The sequence below is a fragment of the Micromys minutus genome, assembly GCF_963924665.1.
Source record: "Micromys minutus genome assembly, chromosome: 25".
NCBI classification, from domain to species: Eukaryota; Metazoa; Chordata; class Mammalia; order Rodentia; family Muridae; genus Micromys; species Micromys minutus.
In genome coordinates, this window is record NC_137960.1 from 11,938,349 (window position 1) to 11,957,081 (window position 18,733).

Consider the following 18,733-nt stretch of genomic DNA (forward strand, 5'->3'; position numbering starts at 1 on the left):
CCCTGTAGCCATTCAAACATGAGACAAGTTAGAACAGAGATATTCTGTCATTACTAAGTATAATTTCTTTCGAGAGTGAAATGAACTCAAACAAATATAAAATATCAACAAGGTTCTGTCTTATTTTTGAGTTTTGCCAAACTGGAGCCAAACATTGGGTATTACTGTTACCCATATAAACACAAAATAAGATAAGGAGCCAACATTTGAGCTGTGGAAAGTGAACCACTCGGGAATTTTCCCTTCATGACATTCTTGGAAGGGGAGCCCAAAAGAGTTTGCCATACATATTTTAGATATGCAGAGTTCTAAACACAACATCTACATAAGAACAATCAAAGATGTAGCTGATATCAGCTTTAATATTTACTGAACGTTGTCTAGGAAACAATGTCATATTTAAACAATTTATGCCTTTTGTTTTTTCCTTATTTCTAAGACCTCAATTCATTTTTCCTTACAAAATCAATTATCAGCAGTAAGAACTCAATAAGAAATCTTAGCTGGGATCATGGCTCATAAGATACAGGAACTTGCCACCAAAACTAATAATCTGACTTAAACTCCCTCAAATTGTCTTCTGACCTCCAAATGTGCATGCCCCTGCACACACACAAAATGAACAAGGTAATAACATTTAAAGAATCTTATGCAAAATATAGAAGGAGAAGTTGAAAATGAAATCTTGTCTTGGGTTTTTTTTTTTTTTCACTAAAAAAATTCTTGAATGAGTCTTATATTTTTAAAGATACAACATGCAGAGAAAGTCTGCATGTGCAAATCACATTCTCTCTCCATTAAGTTCATCCTGAAACAACTGAATATGCTTTCAATGAAGATGGGAAATGAACAGTCAGGTGTTTAAGTGCCAATGTTATTATTGTCAGATATAAACATTCTGTGAAACAGCATGTAACAGCTACACTTACAGGAACTCACTGTTGGATATAAACATATAAAAAAATCCATTTTTTTTGTTTCATATTTTATCTCTAAGTAAAATGTACTTAGACCTATAATAATTCTTAGTATTTGGCGGCTACATAGTAATTTGAGATATATATATATATATATATATATATATATATATATATATATATATATATATATATGTATTGAGTATATGTATATACTTTTTCCATTTTGTCATTCCAAGGTTATCATGTAAGACTGACTTCACAGCACTGGTTAACAAGATCCTCAGAGACAGAAGTCATAAGAATGGCTCAACATCTGTGTAAAACCTAGGAGTATCCCTGTCTGCTTTTAATTCATTCCAAACCCTTTAAAATGTTGACTACAATGTAAATGTTTTGTAAATTACATGTAATAGAGAATAATGACTTAGAAATAAAGTATCTTTTGGCCAACAGCCTTACATCCCTACAATGTCATTCATGTATAATCAGTGAGGTTTTGTTTACCTACTATCCATAGACAAAGACTTAAATCCCAATATGTGAGCCTTAGAAGTCAGAGGCTATGGGATGGTATGAGGTCATGAGAATGTAGTCCCAGGTGATTGTTTCCTTATAAAGAGACCACAGAAGCTGACTCCAACCACCTACAACCCAGGCTTTCCAAAAAGAGATGGCTCCAATAAATCAAGGAGCTCTCCCGTGACACTAAGTTTCCAACATCTTCATAAAGGACATCCCAGGCTCACTTACTAAAAAAATATTATCTAGGTATGATATCTTCCTATAACAATCTAAATGAGCTGACATGTGGCCTGTCACAAATATTTATTTTTACCTGTGGGGACCAGACTAGGAACTAAACTCAGTTTCTCTATATGGTCAACAGGTACCTTTAGCTATGAGATGAGGCTTTTGGTCACACTGTGTTGACTTATTATTGTACAAACCATATCCTAAAATATCCCAGTAAACTTGTACAAAGCCAGTTATGATGATTCATATGTTACCTCAACATCTGGGGACTTAAGGAAGAAGTGACTTGAGTTTGAACCAAGTTTGTGTTGTAGAGACAAGACTTGGCCTTAAAATACATAAATAAATTACTTAGCAAATATATAAATAAATCATGTCTTACAAATGTTCCTTTATGTAGAGCCTGTCCCCTCATAAAGTACCTGGAATATAAAAAGGGCAACGTAGAAGTAAAAAAAAAACAAAAAACAAAAAAAAAAAACAAAACATGTTATCTATATATTTGAAAAGATGTAATGCATTACAGGAAAACTATGCAATCAAAGATGTAAGTTTACAGGAAAATTTAATTCATCAACTGAAGCAAATATGATTATGTTATAATCCATTCTGATCATAGAGTCAAGCTTGGGCTTGACAGTGTGTATTTATTTTCCCTATTAGCATTTGAAACAAATTATATTGAGGGTAAATAAACAGCCAAAAGCCACATTAGCAATAAATGTCTTAAATGTATTTTTATGAAATCATACCTCTATTCACATGCTCTGAGCTAAATATATTCCTTACAAATACCTTCTGGTCCGCAGGAAAGGAAGCGGGGTATGTAACATCTTTTAGGGGGCACTTGCTGTAAGATGATTTTTCCTTTCACTGAGAAGTATTTCTGCAATAGCTTTATGCATTAAACCTGTTTGAAGTAGTTTCCAAATCTGAGATATGGAAGGATTGTCACCAGGCACTTAGAGTGCACTTCAGGAAGACTGTGAGGCCACTTTCCCACTTGTATGTTATTGAATTCAACAATAGAAAACACTTGGCAAGCATAACTTTTCGACAAATCAACATATGTGTTAAAAACATTACTGTAAAAATGGTCTGTTTTTGAGACTCTCAGAGAATAGAGTGAGATTTCTGCATTGTGGACACTTTTAGAAGCTGCCTGATTCTATACATTTAAAATAATGTATGCCACATGTATTTCTGAAAATAAGACATTTGTTCTCTGTTAGGCTAGTTCCCTTAAAATCTGCCATGGACTTTAGATTTATTTTAATGTGTGTGAGTGTTTTGTGCATGCATGTACCACATGCATGTCTGATGTTCACAGAAATCAGAATACAGGGTGGGATGCATTGGAACTGGATTTCCAGATGGTTGTGAGCTACCTTGTCTGTGCTAGAACCAAACCTTGGTCTCCTGAAAGAAGAACAAGTATTCTTAACCCATGAGCCGTCACTCCATCCCTACCATAAATGTTTCTATATATGTTTTATTGTATTATAAGCTATTTTTATGTTAAACAGTCTTTACTTAATTTCACTCCTACAGATCAGTTTGATGAATTCTCTTTCTTAACTGCAAACACATTTTTAAATACGATATATTCTGATCATTGTTTCTGCTCCCCCAGCTCCTCCCAGGCCCTCTTCACCTCCCCTTTCCATACAAGTGCATGCCTTTTCTTTCTCTGAATTTAGAAAACAGGCAAAAATTAAAAAAAAAAAAGAAAAACATAACCAAAAGAAGAAAGAAAATGCACAAAAGTATATACATGCTTTCTCTCTTTCTCTCTCTCTCTCCCCATGTGCATGCTACACACACACACACACACACACACACACACATATGCATACATGCATGTATGCACGTGCACACGCTTGAGCACACACACACACAGAGATATGCACCATAACAGTATAAAATCAAAGACCATAATATACAAGCCACATACCAGTATTTTATTTCCATTTTTACCTGAATTTGTTGCATATAGGTTTGACTCATAGCTCTTCATACATTTTCCTAGCAACCCAGACATATGCCACCCTAAAGTCTATTCTGTGAAGAGACAAACATATTGGGATCTCTGCACATCTCTGGACATGAAGCACCAGTGTTATTCTTTAAACTCCATCCCTCTTCTCCTCATGGGACAACCAATGCCTCTACTACCAAAGAAGAGAGAGAGTTGTCAGAAAGAAAGTGGAGTTCCTTCTGCTGACCATTACGAATGATATTTGAGCAACCCTGGGAGTGTGAAGGAGGGAGGGGGAATCTTTTGCATGTTAGCCTGAAAATAATAAGTACAGACTTGTACAAAGGTTTAGTAATTCCTACAGAGGCTCTTTTCCAACCAGTGTCAGCTCAGCCTCTGACTGACAACTGCCTTACCTCTAATCACTGTATCCAAGAAAGACTGTTTCAGCGTCTAATGCAATCGTCTTCATTTCTGTCTTTAAATACTGCACCTCCCTCTAACCTATGCTTATGGTTTTGCTTGTTTGTTTGTATTTTGTTTGCTTTTTTTGCTTTGCATGTCTCACCTACTTGCAAAGCTTTGCAGACCCCACTGTGGTGCCTTGATTTTCCCAACTACATTTTTCTGTTATTTACTGCTTTCTGACTCCATGAATTTTTAGTTATGTCAATAGGACACATGTTTTCTGCAAGCATGGATTTAATCAAAGGGAAAAATAAAATACTTATATGTGTGCAAAATAAAATATTTCCACCCACTGAGAAGATACAGAATGCCCTCTTACCAATATTCCCCAAATGCAACAATGTAACAGGTGTATATTATATGTGCTATAATGTTCTAGAGATACCTAATAGGACACAGGAAGGTTAGACTACATGCCTATACTGTACACTTTTGCATATGAGACTTGTTTATCACCTACTTTGGTATTTTCAGGGAATCATATCGCCACAGATAACATCTTTGGGTTCTGCATACTTTATGCAAGGTTAAAATACATACCTTATTTCTATCTTCATCCCTGAAACATACTAAGCACATACATATATGGTTATATAGCAGGAATTGATCTCAGATTCCATCTGTCTCAACATTCTGTGTGGTGAGACCCTTATCCTTTTCACAAGTCATATATATATAGATTCATGTAATGAGACTTTAGACTTTGAAACTTATGGGTTTTATGTGAGTCAGAATGTTAGCAGATGCATTAATTGAGTAGTTTCCTATACACAAACTAGCATGTTTATGATACCAAGTGCCAACATCTAAATATTGGATGAATTTAGTTTCAGAACTGCTTTTATGTCTAGTATACTGATAATCATGCTAGATGTGATTAGATTCCCACAATCAACATTTTTATTTTTCTCAACTGTGTCACTTACACTACATAGGGAAACCTTAATTTTTAGCCTAGAAGATTTAAAAAAACATTTCTTATTGTCCACACTAATCTTGATAAGTGATTCTCGGCAAACAGGAGTTAAGGTGTTTAATTCACCTGATTGCAACACCCCAGGGGCTTTCTTTACTCTTCTTCCCTGAGAGCACATCGCCCTTCAATTAGTCATAAGGCAACTACTGGATCTACTCCCTTCCTCAAGCCTCTGTCCTGATCTCCCATGTTACTATTCCAAGCAGGATAATGCACTTGCCTGTGTGTCCTTTGCAGATGCTGAGTGTGCTCCCATCTCCAGGACCTTTTCTCGATTGCTTCCTCCACCTTGAAGCATGGTCACCAGAAACTTGTGTGCTTTCTCCTCCTCTCTTCTTAATTACTTCCTATGCTAAACCTTGCTCTTGCTCCCTGAAAATTTAACCTGCCTCGCTTTTAATATAATTGCCTTCAGATGGTAGGAAATAGTACCATTTTTATGATAGGTTATTTTGTGTCTCATTCCAATATAAAGCAAACATCCTGAGGGTCAGTCTCTCCCTGCCTCCCTCCCTCCCTCCCCCCCCATGTGTGTATTTGTGTATGTGTGTGTTATCGCTTTTCTTGTCTCCTGTATCTGTCTCATATGAAACATTGCTAGACTCCAAATGGCCCCTTAAAACATTTACAAAAATCTATAGAACCTTGTACAAATTAAATGTTATATAACTATACAATTATGTATATCACACATATATGTATATCTACAATGGGTGGACAGACTAAGATAGTCTAAGGTGTTTGAGTTACACAAACAACTAAAATATGTTAACTTTAGTTATTAAAAAGGAGAAATATTTATGGATGCAAATGAAGGAGATGAGGTGAATTTTCCTAACATGTGTCCATCATATTCTCTTATTGAGATATCAGAATTGCATTGTGGGTCTCTAAAAGACTCAAGAAGCAACATTTAAAATAGCAATGACTATATTAGCCATGTTCTAATTCTAGCCTGGAAGCTCTCATCAGTACTTTGATTTTATAATAAAGACACTTAATAAAGTTAAACTGCCTGCTGTCACCACTGAACATCTGGCTTCCTGCCCTCAGGGGCAACAGAGAGGGAGGATCAGGAGCAATGATTGGGTCCCTGACCACAGTGTGCCTCATAGAATTATGAACAAACACCTAGAACAGTAGCTAAAATCAGAGAAAACCACAGGGGCAGGGGATAAATATGTGGAAACTATGAACTCACACTTTACATCTCCTGAGAAGACTTTTCTAAATGTCTATCATCATGGGGAAGACATAAACTGAATCTCAAAACAAAAACAAAATGACCCATATGTGTATGACACATATTTACCTAAACTGTTTTCCTAAACAAACAAACAAGGACACACACTATATGTGGGCAACATATCAACTCAAGGGTGTGCATTGACTGTTTTGTCAATAATTCACTTTTAAGGGATGGTGTATTAATTAAGCTCTCCCTAATTCTGGTTTGTAACTGTTTGATCTACAGTTACTATGCTAAAAACGCAGTTCTTTTACCCCTACTTATTGACAGAGTTATTTAATGTCTCAATTTGCTTTTCTCCTGATGCTTACAGATATTGTTATCTGCCAATTAGACCATTGTGTTGTCAGTCACAGAAGGAAAGAAAAGTAAAAAAGAATAATTTTCTCCTCATGGTTTTCTAACTGAAGTATCAAAACAAGCATTATATAGCATGCTGCAATTTAAAAATGGAGACAGATCAATTTTCTATGTACGTCATCAATGGCAACACTGAAGAGTACTAATCAATTAGTATCAGATACTATAGTGGTTTGTAGTTACAAATTGGGATTCTGGCTTCTTTATAAAAGACAGAAATAGTATTTTTTCTTTAATCCCAGGCATGGGGATCCAGGGCTACTTCAGATTTTCCACAGCAGTTGACTATGATTTGCCTTGTGCTCTAGCAAGGGCATGGTTGTGTCAGGTGCAGATAGTCTCTACAAATATATAAATTGTGAAATTCTAGAGATTTTTCAGAAAGTATCCAAATGCAAGAACCCCAAGAGATGGTAGGTTGTTGGTTGGTTACTGTTGGTTGCAATTTGTTAAAGAGTTGTGTGCAAAGAAGAAATAACAAGAAATTAGATATCTTGATGACAAAGTTCCAACTTGTCCCAAGAAACTCAATGCCTTTAATCAGCAGAAAGTAATCTAATGATAATGTTGCCCTTCCCTCCTCTGGCTAAGTTAGGGTTTTACTGCTGTGAACAGACACCATGACCCATGCAAGTGTTGTAAAGGACACTTAACTGGGGCTGACTTACAGGTTCAGAGGTTCAGTCCATTATCATAAAGGTGGGAGCATGGCAGTGTTCAGGCAGGCATGGCCCAGGCAGAGCTGAGAGTTCTACATCTTCATCCACAGGCCACTAGCAGAAGACTGGCCTCCAGGCAGCTAGGATGAGGTTATTAAAGCTCATGTCCACCATGACATACCTACTCCAGCAATGACACACCTCCAAATAGTGCCACTCCCTGAGCCAAGCATATTCAAATTATGGCACCCTTTATCCGTTTCTTCTCTCTGATCTAGTGTTAGGGGGTTGAAAAGATAGAAGAAACGGAGTGGACAAGGGTGGACAAAAGGAGAGCCCACCAAGTAGCAAAGAACCAGTTATAAAGGTTTAAATAAATGCCCCCCATGTGCTCATGAATTGCATCATTTTGATCCCCAATGGGTGATACTGTTCTGGAAGGTTATAGAAACTTTAGGAAGGAAGTCTTGCTGGAGTGACTATTTACTGGGAGTGGACATCGTGGGTTTCAAGCATATCCCTACTTACTGTTCTGTTTCCTGTATGACGGTGAAATGTTACCAGCCGGTTTCCAGCTTCTCCTTCCATGTCTTATGGTCGCCATGCCTTCCTTGTTATGGTGGAACTAGCCCTTGGGAATGTGTGGTAGAATAAAGTCTTTCTCCTTCAAGTTACTTCCTGTAAGGTTATTTAATCACAGCATCATGAAGGTAACTAATACAGGCATTACATACAATTCGCCATGATAGAATATTTTGGGGCTGTGAATCTTCTGTGTGTGGTGGAATCAACAAATTCAATGCCAGTTTGATGCCCTTTCTACTTGTTAGACACTGGAGAAGCAACTGAGAGTCTCTGTGTCTGCCTTGCTCATTATGTAGAAGTTAATTAAGAGTTAATTAGTATTAGTACCCAATAATCACGGTTAGAATAAATAAGATAGCAAGTATCTGTTAATTAGTAAATATAAAAGAAACTAGTTTTTACTGTAGTGAGTGCTGCTTTCATGTAAATAATGACACAATTTGTGGTGTTCAGAACCTTAATGAACAGATCAAAATGACATGCTCAGATATACAAGAATATTACTTAAAAGTGTATGAGATGAGAAGTATAGCATATTGCAAAGACTGATCACTTCAAATATGAGAGGCTTAAGAATGGAAAGAGGCATGCTAGAGAGAGAGTATCTTAACAGAGGAAAGGGAAATGATCAGAGGGTAAAATAAGAAGGAGGAATGGGGGACTCAGCTAGGGAACCTAAGGAGGCACACGTAGCAAGGGAAGAAAAGCAGGAAAGGAAAAAGTGAACAGAGCAGGCCACTTTGGGTAGGGACAGACTGTGGGAATACAGAGTAAACAGTCCGACTGCAACTTGATATGCCGTGTTCCGCTGATACCCCTGGGAGGCCCACCCTTTTTATGAAGGGAAACAGAGGAGGAGTTGGGGAGGAGTTGGAGGGGAAAAGGAAAGGAAGACTGAGCTTTGTCTATGCCAGAACAGAGTCTTAGTGATGCCTCCACTTTTGAGTCATCTCCACACAGGTTAAGTATAGCTTACTCATACTTCACAAAGTACCCTGCCTCAAAAAACAAAACAAAACAAAACAAAACAAAAAACAAAAAACAAAAAAACCAAAACAAACAAAAAACAAAACCAAACCAAAACCAAAAACGCCTCAGTGGCTCAGCTAGTTGGATTTTGGTGGTCTCCTTGTTTATTCTGTGGCTAGTTTCTTATTTGGGATAAGTATATGTTTGTTTGCATCTTCCTAAGAATAGCATCCTATAAGAAAGAAAAACATCCTATAAGACAGAATAGCATCCTATCGACAGAATAGTGTCCTATAGGACAGATGTGTATTAAGTGAACAAAGAGAAGAACCTTTGCTCAGTGAATCTGTCATTATAGGGCAGACTAAGGCCATCAGCTGAAAGTATATCTAACAACATGCAATGCATGACCTTCTTAGCTGCTTCTGTGGGAGAGAACTGAGGGTAGCTAAGGGTCTTTGTGAAGTATACCTGGAAATTGTGATTCCTGCTCATAGTTTACTACTCACAGATATTCTAACATCCTTCCTTGAAAATAGCTCAGTGTTTCAGTAGTTCATCAGAGAAAGAAATGAGTATTTCCCAAGAATACTGCTTATTACATGAGATATGACAAAGGCCTGGAGTTTTCATTTATGTATTTATTCCAAAAGAGCACACAAAGCAACAAATATGCATAGGGGCATACAATTAAAGTAGGAAACAATGTATATGTGTCCTCATTTAAAGCCCAACTGAGATAATTACCAAAGGACCCAGGACTCCGAATTCCTAGGAAGGGAGAGTGAATGTTGGGAGAAATGGGCAAGCCATTCCTGAGCATTTACATGAATGACATCTTTGTTATCTTATCTTGCAATGTGCCCTAAAGAAAAGGAAGGTCTCTCTTCCTCACACCTGCTTCTCCCAAGACCTCTACTTCCCCTCTCTTATCTAAGACATCTCATCTGTTTTGTCTCCTGGTTTTTATCTTCTGTGATCCTGTACTAACTGGAGTCCCAGAGATTTTGTATCAAAATAACAATAATTCCTCACTGCCTTAAAGAATAAATAGCTATAACAATTCTTTCTTATTGTCAAGGTGGAGTAGACCGAGACTACTGACTAAAACCTTCTAAAATCTACCCGATTGTGTGTGTCCCAGTTTTCTTTCTATTGCTGTAATAAAATACCCTGACAAAATCCAAACTAAGTGACAACAGGTTTACTTTAGCTAACAATTTCTTGTTACACTCTGCCATTACCAGGATGTCAAGGAATCAGTGCTGAAACACCAATGACATCACATCTATGGTTGAGAACAGAAGAAGAATGAATGACTACAAAAGTCTGCAGTGTATGTGTGCATACAAGACATATATGCACAACCAGGACCTAAAAAATAGGAAATGGTGGCCCTCAGTTTATGACTATATCTTCACATATAAATTAACCTACTCAAAACCCTCTGACATGTCCAGGAGCTACCTCAGTCTAAACCATTCCTTATTGAAAGTCTTCTTTTCAGATGTATCACTATGACAATTAGAACTATCATACATGATAATGGATGCTGTTCCCAGGCAACTGAGTCTTTGAAGAAATGAAACAAAACAGATTCTCACAGTGGAAACTAATCCCACTTAACAGTTGTTCTTATTAATTGATTACAACAGGTAGGTTAAGATTGTGTGTATGTGTGTGTGTGTGTGTGTGTGTGTGAGAGAGAGAGAGAGAGAGACAGAGAGAGAGACAGAGAGACAGAGAGACAGAGAGACAGAGAGACAGAGACACAGAGAGAGAGAGAGACAGAGAGAGATTGTAACACTTAGATGGCCGCAGAGAATGCCAACCATACCATACCTTGATTCTGCTCTCAAGAACTAGAAAAAAAAAAAGATTTTCTACAGTGTAAGCCACTCTGTGATATTGGTGGTGCCATATATGTGCCTTTTGTTTGGAGGACTTCTCTCTCTGTCCTGTATCAATGCACTAACTTTATGGGACGATGGCGACATCTGCTTATTTTTCAATCTACCACTAAGCATCTTGATTAATAGTATGAATAAATGAATATGGTAAGCAGCACCTCCCTTATTGCTCTCCTAGGGCTGATAATGCACAGACACATAAATCATTACACATTAGAAGTATACCTCATATAATATGCTATGCCATTTGAACTCACAGTACTTTCTTTATGCCCTTTGAACTCACAGTACTTCCAGGAGATATGAGTCATCCCCCTGTGACTAATCAAATTCTAAGTTCTTCAACAGATTTTGTTTTTTTTTTCCCTAAAATATACATACCATTCCCACGTCTATTATTATGGAAATCAAACATTATTCATGCTTAGTCTATTAGATTGCATGGAGTGCATTGATTTTGTTTTCAAGTGGTTGACACTTCAGCAAATGTTAACTAAATATGTGTTTTTGTAGAAAGTCTAGCAGGCAGAGTAGAGAACAGTTGAAAGCATATGTCATGGGTCCACAAAGTAAGAGAAGTAAAAGGGGAGAAAATAATGGCCAAGGACAGCACCTTATTCAATTATAAAATGTCTACATTGTTAAATTTGATATATGGCTTTCTGGAGGATTATAAACAAGATTCAGATGATCTCCAAATTGGACAGGAGCTACAGGTAGAGTATTTATGAGAAGATCGTACAGAAAGCTAATAGCCAGACACTCTGAAAAGGTCAATGTAAAAACCCCTGAAAGCAATAAAGTCATTGGTAGAGTGGATCAATAACCCTACTTACTGAAAGGCTAGAGAATTACAGGATTCATCCAACATGGGACCCACTGGAGGCTTTAGAAAATACAGTTTCACTAGTGTTGTGAGAAAAACCAAATTGTAGAGCTTAAGAGGATTTATAAAGTAGTGGTAAGATATATATATTGGCTGAAAGAGGCCCATGTAGAAGGGACAGGCTAGTGAGAGATACTAGAGTCTTGGATGACACCAAGAGAAGAAAGATTGCAAAGTTTTGTTCTATTTCAATCTATACTACAGTGAAAATAATTTCTGTCTTTTTACATGAGTGATTATTCAATAGTACCAAGTTTTCTCATATCGGAACCCAAAAAGATTGCATCTTGTCCATCATGACTAATCATACCACGCAGATGGAATGCTAAACTAGACTTTTCACTTTCCTGATTCAACAGAGCATTCCTGAAATTCTGGCAACAGGCTGGTTCTTCTGTAGAATCTTGGGAATGGATTGTGTGGATGCTTGTGTGCCCTAAGTAGAGTAGGTGCTCTCCAATTTACCAGAATCCAGTTTTCTACTCTGTTTTTACGTCTGACCTCATGCCCATGCCTACTGGCCATAAGGGAGCTGGTTCCTGCATATTCTGAAGCCACTGAACTACTCCAGGTTAGAGTAGAGAAAAGCATAGGTTATATTCATGGAATCGATTCCTAGGAAAATGTTACAGAAACAAACAAAAAAAAAATCAACAACAAAAGCCACGTGTTTTTATATCTTAAAGCTTCCTATTGAGGATAGAAGAGTACATACACACCAGAAGATATATAAACAACCAAGCCTGGAAGTCAGCTAACATACATCACATAACGTAAGCTGAAAGTTAATGGGATTCTCCAATTTTCTACTTGTTCTACTCTGTTAATTAAGTAAATTTACAGTCTTCAGGCTCATAGAACATTCTTTACCTCATGTGTTATTAATTCTTGCCTAGACATAGAGCCAAGCCATAGATTAACTAACCATTGTCAAATAACTGTTCTATAAATTTCTAATGCATCTAACATTTATTCCACTGATAGGATGAGAAATTTTGAGAAATTCAGCTGGTACCAACCCTAGAAGCTTTATCCTTTTTGACTAGCTGTTATGGTACTGGAAGATGCACATTTCTGCTGCAGGACAATGTAGTCACCATCAATCTGACCAAACTGTGAATCCTGCAAACTACCGCACTAGTCTTCCAGACTAGAACCACTGCTTCAAGAATGAACCTCCAATGAAAGGACCAACCACTTTCCAGTTGGGTTTAAAGCCTGCTCCAGAAGATGGAACTCATGCTTTGTACCATTAACATGGTCAAACTTCTACTGGCTGAGTAGGCGATTGGCCTTAGGGGGGAATCTTGTAAAGTTATTCTACTAAATGAACATGGTAGCAGACTATCATCCCTCACATATTTATTTTTATATCCACAGATCAGAGCATCTCCCAGTCCTCACCAAAGTAGCTCTTTCTGACAATAAAGAGCAGCTAATACAGAAACCCACATTGATCAACATTCGGAGAATGGCAGACTGTGAAATGACCATCTCTAAATGCAAAAATGATACCATTCCCCCCTGCCCCTAAGCCAGTCAGTAATAACTGTAAAAGAGGAAAATTATTAGAGCCAAAGGGAAAGGATGGCTTCAGCAAAGTAGTAGTTGTTGATCATGATGGGGGTATTGCACACGTGATCTTGTAGGAGCTGGGATTGCATGCACAAGACTTATAGAAGACCAAGTCAGCTCAAATCCAGCAAGAATGAGAAGGTGTGGTACTCATAAACCACCATCCCTAGTTGAGAAACTATTTGCAATCAATAGCTTCTGGGGATAATGAGTCAACTTTCTTCGAGGATGTGGTTGCCATGAGTATCTACTCATACTCCAGTAGATAACTCTATACCTGGGTATGTACAGATAGAATTAAGTGGACTCAACTTTGTTTAAAACCAACCACCAAACAACAACAACAACAACAGCAATAACAAAAACCATCTGGAATACATGAAATAAAGAAAAAAATGTTGTGCAAGGGACAATTAAAACAGACATTGGTAAGGATATTTGATCATTAGAATCAGAACAAATAAATAATGGCTTATCAGGAAGGAGACGAGTGCTTATTCTATGATTTTAGTGCAAGGATACTTAGATGAGAAGTAAAAGGCAGGACTTGGAGGGGAAGAAAAGGGGATTAAATTTGATCAAATTATACATGGATATTCATATTATATATATATATATATATTTAATATGTGTTTATATGTATAAAATTCTCTAATAAAATTAATACACAAAAATTTAAATAAGTCTTAAAATAAAATCTTAAAAGTTGCTAATGTAATTTAGAAGGACTTATATATTTCAGGAATACTAGAATACTTTATTTAGAAAAGAACATTTATCCTTAAAAGTAGGAAGACCAAAATGTGGATGTTTCAGTCCTTATTAGAAGGGAGAAAAATGGATGAAATACAGAGGCAAAGTTTGAAGCAGAGACCAAAGAAAAGGCTATCCAGAGAGAGTACTCCACCTGGATATCCAGCTCATATACAGCCACCAAACCCAGACAATATTGTTGATGCCAAGAAGTACTTGCTGACAGGAGCCTGACATGGATTTCTCCTCAGAAGGTCTACTAGAGCCATACTGGTATAGATGCGGATGCTTGCAGCTAACCATCAGACTGAGCACAGGGACCGCAGTGGAGGAGCGGCCTTTGGTCCGGAAAAAGGCTCATTTTCCCAGTGAAGGGGAATACCAAGGCAATAAGGTGGGAGTGGGTGGTTGAGAATGGGAACATCTTCATGGAAGCAAGGGGAGGGGGAAGGGCATATGGGAGAGGAGATATGATAACATTTGAAATGTAAATACATAGAATATCTAATAAAAGTGATAGAAATATAAAGCTATATCAAAAGAAACTCCTAAGATGCATAACAAATGACGCAGAATTCAAATGGAGTAATCATATAACAGAAAAGAGAACCCAGCTACTCACCATGCTACCAAATCATACCCAAAGTGTGAGGAATTGGGTACAACTTTTGCATCACTGACCAAAGGGTTTGCACAGATCTCAAACAACATTACAGGCTATGCCCAATAATATTGATAATGATCTACAAAGTGATGTTAAGACACCATGGCTGATTGTAGCACAAAGGTATGTTGGCAAACATGGATAAATAAAGTTGGTGCTCACTTTGACACTTCAGCATGCTTACTAGCATTGTTTGCACTGGAACTTACTGTACATGCTATTACAGAAGAAAAGTAAATTCCACTCTCACCCCATTATAAATCTCAAATGAGCGAAAATGGCAACCAGCCTGCAAGGTATGTATAATTTTACAATAATAGCCCAATTGATATAGAGTGACAAAATACTTTGTGTTTGGATTTAAGATCTACTCCATGCTGGAAACTATTGCTGAGGCATAGACCTGAGTCTGCTTGTATCACTGTCATTATGGGAAACCTTAGTATGATGATGAGCATAAATAGATAGGTCAATCAAATGACAAATATTGCTATATTGTTATGCACATAGATCACTGAGTCACTCAAACTTCTTCATAGGAGGGTCACCTTGAATTAGAAGAAAATTAACACAGAAACACATGTCTAGAGTTTGTGCAGAGAATGAAAATTTAAGCACTGATCACTTATTGCAATGTATTTTTCATGCCCTACTATCAAGATCTTGGTAATCTATTCAGACATAGAGACAAAAAAATAATAAGCCAGAGGTGGACTAACAAAAATACTGTACAGAAGAGCTTCACAAATTCAAGCTAGAAAATTCTGGAAAGTAAGTACAAAGTTCATTTCTTGCCAAGAAGATATTTTCAACTGATAGATAGATTTTGGAGAGTGAAAATCAGTTTTCTTCAGTCGTGTATAACTGCATAGCAACCATGATCAAGGTTATATCTTTGCTCAGAAATGCTTGGATTACATCAACTGGACTCCAAGCATATTTTGTTCGTGGATTTTGTGTGCATGTGTGGTCGGGGGTGTTCATGTTTGTGTATTATTGGGTTTTTTTTGTTTAGGTTGTTTGTGTTTATGTTTTTAAAGAAAGAGTAAGTACATGAAGAGGTGTGGGTGGATAGAAGGAGCTAGAAGTGGTTTGTAAAGGACAAAGAATATCATCAAATCTTTTGGATGAAGTATTTTTAAATAAAAAAATAAAAATAAAATTTAATGGAATATCAAAAAGAAAAAAAAACATTTATTAATAATCAGTACCTATTTGTTCCATTTTGCTTATATTTAAATAAGAAAATATAAACAAATTATAAAACTATTCAAAGACAAGAAAATTTACCTTTTAACTTATTTATTTACATGTCAATTAACAAAATATAATTAATTAACTTATTAATAAGAAATGACAAATTACATTTCTCCTTCAACCTTCTTGGAAGCTCTTTCTGTATGTAAATCTGTAGACAGCTATTGTAAGGCATTAGCTGAACCAGTTAATATTTAAATAACAAAAGTAATCTTTGAATCTGATATTTTTCTCTTATTCTTTTATGACTGTCACTCTTGTCTTGCTTGAACCTTAACCTTATATCTACACACAGACCTCTAGATAAACATTGCCTCCAAGTACCCATATCCCAGGGTCAGTGAAGTGTTCCTGTATGTTCTCCATGACATAATCACTGCTGATGTCATGCAAAGGTAATACGTGATGTCACATCAAAATCTGAGTTAAAAAAAAGTCATCTAGAGGAATCTATTTTATTTACATATAACTCAGAAGAATCAGAGCGTCAAGGATGCTTAAATTGAGCGAGGAACACAAGGAGCAAAAGCTTGGCTGGAAGCATAACTGGGGAATGATAATTTCCCTGGGGCATAGGCAGAAAGGTGATCCAGAGGCACACGTGCAGTGACACACATTCTGCCAAGACCCTATCAATCAACTGCAGAGCTCAAGGACTGGCCTTCTTCATTGAACCACCAGGTTGGCCTCTTCCTAAAATCAACCCATTCACCTCTGTGAGTGAACTGAGCTGGCCAGCTGACTTGAAACCTTTAAGGGTTAGCCTTACCACTGGCCATCAGAGAAGGGTTCATTATTACACCCTCCCTCAAGGATTTAACTACACAGTAACCAACAGCAGCCACAAAATCCCACAGGAAAGGCTGAAAAAGCCTACTGAGAAAAGGGCAAAAGCTCTAATGAGCTTAGGCATGAAATCCATTGATAGCTTTATGCTTTAAACGTGGCTGGCTTCATCTGATTATGCAAATTACCTTGCTAAAGTGAATATTTTGTGGATGTATAACATGAGAAATCCTTACCTGCTCAACATGACTGTTAAGTATGAATAAGAATGGAATGTTTTATGAAATAAATATCGGCACACTGGTTTGGTTACCCAGAGCTCAGTTAAAATGTGTTCCTTCAGTATACTTGAGTGCCTCTTAAGTTGTATATTATTTTTTAAATTTCAAGCAGCTGTTTACTTATTACTACCTTTTAAAATTCTTTTTTTTTTTTTTTTTTGGTCCGGCTATTTCAATTTTCCACTAAAGACAAAACTGTGAACATTTAATTTAGATGTACTTGCTATAAACAGAGTGCTAATTAGCAAGACCACTCCAGGGTAAATCTCCTGCTTTTATGAATAAACATGATGGATTGTTCTGCCATCCCAAAAGATATTCACCTCCGCAGACACTGAGGACCAAGGGTAACTTAATGTGTGTACAACTTGAACACATTTGGAGGATATCAAACTAACTCATTTATCTTCAGACATGTCAGTTTAGCTAAAGCAGAGTACAAAAGAATTTCACACTTTGTGTTACTACTGAGACCAACCAGATAACAAGTCAAGAGGGAAGAGGCTGTTACAGTTGTCTGTGCTCCCTTGGTGCTTAATAAACACTGAATAAAAACAACAACAATCTAAAGACATAAATATACTTTTGATAAAAAAATTCCCACAAGGGAATGTGTCCATATTTTTTATTTCACAAACACATGTGTGCATGTGTCATATACATAAATGTGTGCATCATCTATAAATATGTTAAATGTATGTATATCTCACATATATACCCTAATTTTCATTCTGGGTATTGAAAAGCTAACACAAACCTATTTAGGTCACTGCAGATCTAAAGTAATGAATCTTCTGCAAGATACTGTAGGTGATTTTAAAGTAAACTGATTTGCTTTTATGGAATGACTTAAGAAGTCAGATGCCAAGAGTTTGATGTTTTCTCTTCCCAAACAAATTGATGAGGAATCTAAGAAAGCAATGTGTAGTGGTGGCATGGGCCCTGACGCTACTTACAACTTTTCCTACTGTCCCTGTTACAGCCTTTTGACTTAGGAGACTCTGCTGACCATCATATTGCTGGCTTTATTGAAGACAACTATCTGCATCCGCTCAAAGGCATTAGCAGAACTTAATATTTTTCAAAGCAATTTAGCGCTTTCTTTGTAAATATTAAAATAGAGGTTCTATGTTAGATTTTCTATAGTCTTTGCAGTGAATTAAGCTTATCCATGGTCACTTTTGTAAGCTCCTCCACTTGGGTTACTACAAAGAGCTTCTAACTGTTGAAAATAAGAACAAATAGATATCCATTACTAGAAAGAAGCCTTGTTTAACTACAAAGATCAGAGTAGAGGCAGACTCACCATCATCATACTGGCCCCAGCTGACTACCAAGAGAGAGGTAATGAGGATCCCATGGGGTAAACACTTCCACAGAGCAAACTGTAGGAACATCTTCTGTCAAATTTCACTCAAGGCTGATCTGAAATGACAGAAAGTGGGAAAGCACATTTAACGTGTTCATTATCAGCTCTACGAAAGCAAAACTGTCAGAGCACAGAGAAGCTGTAATGACTTCATAGTTAATTACCTGTATCACACTACCTATGATCCAGTAACACACATGGCTAACACAGAACACTTGGTGTTCTGTAGCCTTCCTATGATGTTGAAAGATAATGGCTTTAACACTTCTTTTGCAAATATGACAACGTTATAAGGAAAACAAACAAGATGATGTTAATGATGTATGTGGGGGGGG

General features: G+C 36.9%; 1 protein-coding gene across 11 annotated transcripts in view; it reads right to left on the reverse strand.

Annotated features, from left to right (window-relative positions):
• Positions 1–18,426, reverse strand: part of PCDH15 (protocadherin related 15) — a gene marked incomplete at both ends in the record, with an annotated part of 610,552 nt that extends 592,126 nt beyond the window's left edge. For all 11 annotated transcript variants that reach the window (XM_080938401.1, XM_080938402.1, XM_080938400.1 and 8 more), the window contains one exon: positions 18,336–18,426. In XM_080938401.1, the coding sequence (XP_080794527.1) occupies positions 18,336–18,426 (91 nt within the window). The remainder of the gene's footprint in view (positions 1–18,335) is intronic.
• Positions 18,427–18,733: the final 307 nt, after the last annotated feature.